General features: G+C 29.5%; 1 protein-coding gene across 1 annotated transcript; it reads right to left on the reverse strand.

Moving 5' to 3' along the window:
- Positions 1 to 3,888: 3,888 nt before the first annotated feature.
- LOC111613080 lies at positions 3,889 to 5,703 on the reverse strand. Its single transcript, XM_023354386.1, has 2 exons — positions 5,650 to 5,703; positions 3,889 to 4,592 (listed from the first exon to the last, which is right to left on the reverse strand). Exon 2 carries the CDS (start codon positions 4,424 to 4,426, stop codon positions 3,974 to 3,976), a length of 453 nt encoding a protein of 150 aa, XP_023210154.1. The 5' UTR covers positions 4,427 to 4,592; positions 5,650 to 5,703; the 3' UTR covers positions 3,889 to 3,973.
- Between the last annotated feature and the right edge of the window lie 407 nt (positions 5,704 to 6,110).

Raw genomic sequence — 6,110 nt, forward strand, 5'->3', positions numbered from 1 at the left:
TATAATTTAATGATATTATTCATTGAAATATAACGATTTACAAGAATTTTTCATCGAAACCAATTAAATAATGTTTTGTGTATAAGATAAATTCAGAAATGCATAAAATATGAAAGATTTATGTACAATTTAGATAGGATGACCATAACATTTAATATCCAACCAGGGATACATTTCAGAATCGGTTAAAATGGGGTCTAAAACTAATAGAACTTTGGTTATTTTTTAAAATTTACTTATTTATTAATCTATAATTTGGTAAAATTAAATTGTCGTGTTAATAAAATTGCTCTGTTGAAAGATTGATTCTATAATTAAATATTAAAAACAGGCAAACTCGGAGATGTCTGGTTACTCTTAATTAGACATTGTTCGTATACTGTATGGAAAAAATCTTTTAGATTTAACCTATAAATGTAGTACGAATATAGGGCCTATATATATTGATATAATTGTAGGTATAGATAGACAATGCGTGTATAGAATATAAAAACGTTTTTTATTTCGCTATTAGTTTATGAACACGTTCATTTAGCTGATACAAGACTCTATGTAATTAGAAGTTGCATAGTATATAAATTATAAGCACTATAGGTCTACATAATTATAAGTAGAGCCTACTAAAAATATATATTTAGGAGAAAATCCTTTCATTTTAACATTAATTATCGAATATACAAATTAAATGTTTTATATAAATTTTAAATTATTATAGGCCTAAATCGTTTATATCTTCAAATATTCATATGAAATTTTGAAATTTTTTACCTTATTTAATTTTCTTATATAATTTAACATAAACAAATAGATTAAATTTATAACCGTAATAATATTAAATTTCCTTACAAATCAAAATATATGAAATTTACGATAAAACTAGACCAAATGACATTTTAGTGTTGATTTTATTGATATTTTTTTTTAATTTTTGGAAGTCATTTAATCGCAAAGAAAATATTGTCGATATGGAAGTGACAATTTAAATGACCAATCTCTGCTTTAACCTGAATTTAATTTTTGCATTAATAAAATAACGAATTAAGGATTTGATTGCTTTTTGTTAAAATTACATAGTTTCTTGTACTTACTTGTGTATTAGAGTTTCACTTTAACAATTTTACTTCATAATCCTATTTATTAGAATTCTTTTTCAATAGAATTTATAGGAACTAGTAACCAATAAGTCAAACTCAAAATCCATTTCTACTCTGATCCTATTTTAATTTATTTATTTTAATAAAATTTTATTTTCCTTCGTTCTGTCGATTTCTAGTGCAATTAAATTTAAATTTATTTATGGTCAAAGAACAGTTTTTATTTTGTGTTTTAAAGTATTAAATACACAGACAAAATAGTCTTCTATATAAGTATTTTCAATGAGTTAATATATTTTGAGTGATTGAAAAATGCTTTTAATATATCTAAATATATCTAAATATTATATATCTAAACAATATATCTAAATATTTTTAGAAGTACGAAATCTCAGAAAACTTATAAAAACTTACTAAAGACAATCTGCCATTATCATATGGCAGAATGTTCTTACATCGTTGTAATTTGTAATTTAAGCATTAAATATACCCTATTTCAGCTCAATAAAAAATTATTTGTAAGTATGAACAAATTTATTTTATATAAATAAATAGTTGAGAGTTATCTCAATCTAAATTGAGGAAAATACTAAATATACTGTAAAAACCCACATAAATTTCTATGTTATTTCTTTTAGTAGTGGGCGTACTAAAAGAGGACTAAATACAGGAAACGTTATCGGAGATAAAAACCACCAACGAGTTGCTTAACTTTCCCGGCAACATTTAAAACTGTGTGTGGCGCCATCTGTTACGATATTTTATTTTAAAAACATATGTTTTTAATTATTATAAAATTGCAAAAAGCTTAATTTTCATGATAGGGACGTTTTTTTTTTTTAAAATTGTAAATGCGTTTAACGAGTAAAATCGTCATTAAGTCCGACCTTACTTGAGATATGACATAGACTCTCCTTTATCTCCCCATTCCATCTACTGTACTTTTAACCACCAAATTTTAATAGCATCGATCCCCCTAATATACAAACNAACTCGTCACACAATCAACGTGTTACAGCAGGTGTGGAGTTCGTATATACGCCGGAGGGCGACAAAAGTGAAATTCGTCGGTGCCACGTGACTGTTCGAGAATCGAAACTCTTACCGTCACGTGACGGCACCCAGATGCAGGGCCGTGGGGGGAAACCACGAGAAAACAGGGTTATAAAACTGTTTAATGGCGAGATATTCTCACTCGAAAAAAGGATATGAATAAACAAGTGGCCCATAAAAGGGGAGTGAAGAATCCTGGGAAAGTTTTCTAACAGAAGATTGATGACGAACAATGCCCTCGGGGGTAGGGAAGACGACAAACTTTGAATAAATACACACACACACACCGGGAAAAAAGGCTGTGTATGTTTTCCTCCTATCGATCCACTTCCCGACTACTTTCTTGTTCTTTTTTTTCTTTTTTTTGGAGGACATAATTAGGCAACTCGCACAAACACGAGCAAAAAAATAATAAGTACGAGTTGTCATTGTTAGCAACTTTTATTATCCTCCTGACCAGAAGAATATAACCCAACCAAATATCTCATTCGCTCGCTTTCGGGCCCTGTGATTCGTGCGCGGATTGTCACGTTATTCTGCCCGCCATTTCGTGCCGTCACGTGATATTCCCGAAAGGCCGCACGTACTCCATTCGAGCAACAGTTTTGCCATTCACGTGATTGTCGTCGTGTTGCGAGTGCTCCCTCAGTTTAGCGCCTCGTTTATAATATTAGTCCAATTTTGTCACGTGCTTTTTTTGGTCGTTGTTCCCGGAGCGATTCTACCGTTTCGCGGAAAAGATTTTGATCTTGCAAAGCGCGTCACGTGACATACACCACAACCGTAGTTAATCTAATGCCTTATTTCGAGTGTCCACTCAATTTAGCTTCTCGTTTGTAACAGGTTCATTTCGTCGCCGTGATTTGATCGGCTCTCCTCCGACCCTTGGAGCCATATCACGTGACCGATCCTTCTCGAAAACTGCTTAGTAATCCTACACCTTAACGGATCGTATGATTCAAATGGAGGAAAGAAGGATGTCTAGCTTCGGGCAAACTCTATTGGATAACTGGTGTATGCGATAAGGTGGAGGGAACGACTCGGGTCTTCGAGCACAGTCACGTGATCTGCGCTCAAAATTCCCCCCTTCTTGCTGTGATACACTGCTCTTAAGCCCACGCGAATAGTTCGAATTTTAGTAAAACCACGTGAACCGTTGCTTAAAACGTGGAAATATTCTACAGCTACTTTAATCCGGCTGTCCTTGGAGAAACTGTATATGATCCGTACTTTTGTTTTGGGATATGTTTTGGGTCGTTGCCATGACGACAAGGACAACTACATGTTTGCTCCGACCTGGTCCTAATCACGCTTAATTTGCCGATCGTGTCATACGGCCGGCCGTATATATATATATATATAGGCTATATAATTACGAAGATATTTTTAATATATATAAATAATAACAACTCAAAGCCCGAGAATTAAGGCGATCGTTTGGTGATTTATTGGATATTTTTAATATTTAAAATACTTTTTTTTATGATTATTATAAATAATTAAACTTTTATATGGATTTCGTATCAATTAAAACAACCTAATTCACGTATTATAATATTTAATAATTTTAAATCATTTTTTAATTGCCGAAATTACTGCTGAAAAAAACTAGAAAAATAAGTAATATATAATAATATAGATTATAATTTTACTTAAAATATCTTAAAATTAAAAAAAAAGTGAAAACTTCCATTAAAAAATAAACTTTTCTTTTTATTAAAAAAGGACAAAAGTTGTAAAAATAAATAAAATAAATAAATAATAAATAAAATTAATAAATTATTAACATAATAAATTAAGTAACATATTTGTGTACATAATATAAATTACGGCGATCGTGTTTCGTACACTGGCGTATATCTGGTTTCTTCCATTTTGACACAGCCGACGTGGACCTCTTCCGAATGTTGAACGTAATAAGTAAAGTTGATAGTCTCTTTCACTTTGTAAAAAACAGGAAAAGTATAGACGACACTATGGCAAGTAGAAGTTTGACATTTTATGTTAACTAAAAGACGAGGAATTCGATTCTCATCGATGTTATTTACGCAGGTTTGGGGACATTCGACGTCCGTATTACTTTCCGAATTTTTGCACTCATCTAAAAGTCCTTTGTAAACTACTTCTTGCTCGTTTGGTAAAAATGTACTAGACTTGGGCACAATAATCATTGTTTCATTTCCAGCACGATCTTCTCTACTGTTTCCCGCAAACCTTGTTGGCTGGGAGTAGATGCCAGGAATGACGGCGATGAAAAACAAGTATAGGAACTGAACCATGCTCAGATATGTTAATCTTCGATGGAAGACTTTCTAATGCTGGCATGTTGAGTATTGGATGCTTTTATTCTCTTTTTCACAAAATTCCAACTTCCCCTGGCAAGAATTGCATCCTCATGAAGGGAAAATGGAAATAGCAGACGTCATCAGGAAACAAATGTTCCGCCTGTTATGTATCATATTTTTTTAAGTAAGAGCAATGTTTATAAAGTAAATATTTGAAAAAAGGACCCATTGAAGGACTTTCTCGACAATATATTTTTAATTTATTCCATACAGCGTTAATTCGTTACAATTCGTTCGAATTAATGCTGCAAGAACTATCGAATTACAAACCGTTCAATTATATTGATATAACGTTATAAAAATTACTTGCGGCTGATGAAAATTTTACACAGAAATGAAATATTTCATCAAACAAATTTATTTTCATCTATAATTTACATATTATTAATTAAAAAAATTATAAATCTCTAAGTATATTTAACTTCATTTTGTTAAGGAGAGATAGCAAGAAGAACAATTTATTTATTGAAATATAAATAAATGGAATATATTTCAAAATTTTAGAGCCTTAAAATTATTAAATATAAAGAAAAATATGTAAAATTTATTTTCCAAAACCATTGTAGGCATAATAATTAAGTCTCGTGACTTAAAATTTACATAAATCATATTGGAAAAATCTATGATACAATTAATTTCCGTTATTCAATAGAATTTATTAATGTAAACATTGAAGAAAATTGCCTCAATTAATTTATTAAGACATAAAATATTTCCTTTTTTTTTTTTTAATGATTCACAATAAGTAAAATTCAGAAAGGGATAGTCCATCCTATTGCACTCTTAACTGACGACTGTATCATTAACTTATCATTTGTTTATTTTCAGAAGTATGTAAATAAAAATGTATTCACTTATTTACATTATTTTCCCTTCTTTCGTTTATTCAGATATTAATTATGTCATTTGACTAAAACCATTTAATTTTCTCCAAGATGTCAGAGATTTTTTTAAATTACTACTGTTAGTATTATCATTAATTTAATAAAAAGATGTTTATTTTTCATTTCTATTCAAGGTAACTTATTAAACCATTTTATATATTAAATTTATTATAAACTACACACAAATTTGTTATTGATATGAATCTGGAAAATTTGGAATCTGGAATAAAATCATAAAAATTATCATAAATTTATGATAGGAAATTGTCATACCAAATTTTGCTTCTTGATATTTGTTTCAGACCAGAAAAATGATTTAATATTTTCAAATAAATGACCAAAAAGAATTGATTATGATTAAGATGCAATAATCTCTTTGCACTCTAAATAATACAAACTCAACTTACATATATTTACATATTAAATTCTACAGGAAGTTGTTACGATTCTAGAGAATAGACTGATTATGCTTAAAATTATTGCTTTCCAACCAGTAAATCGCGATTCGGCAGGTAACTTTAAGTATTCTTATGGAACATTTATCGAAAACTTTAAAATAAATGGGAATAATTTGAGCTTTACAAAATTATGACTCATAATTTGCATTTAATACCATTTTATCGAATGCAATTTGAAAAATGTAAATCGTCCTATTTTAAACCTACAACTTAATCAATTTGTTTTAAGAATCATTTTAAACTATAATTTATGAAAATAGTTATTGAAATTAATAT

Source organism: Centruroides sculpturatus, unplaced genomic scaffold (genome assembly GCF_000671375.1).
Source record: "Centruroides sculpturatus isolate CEXI.00-Female unplaced genomic scaffold, Cexi_2.0 scaffold1591, whole genome shotgun sequence".
NCBI classification, from domain to species: Eukaryota; Metazoa; Arthropoda; class Arachnida; order Scorpiones; family Buthidae; genus Centruroides; species Centruroides sculpturatus.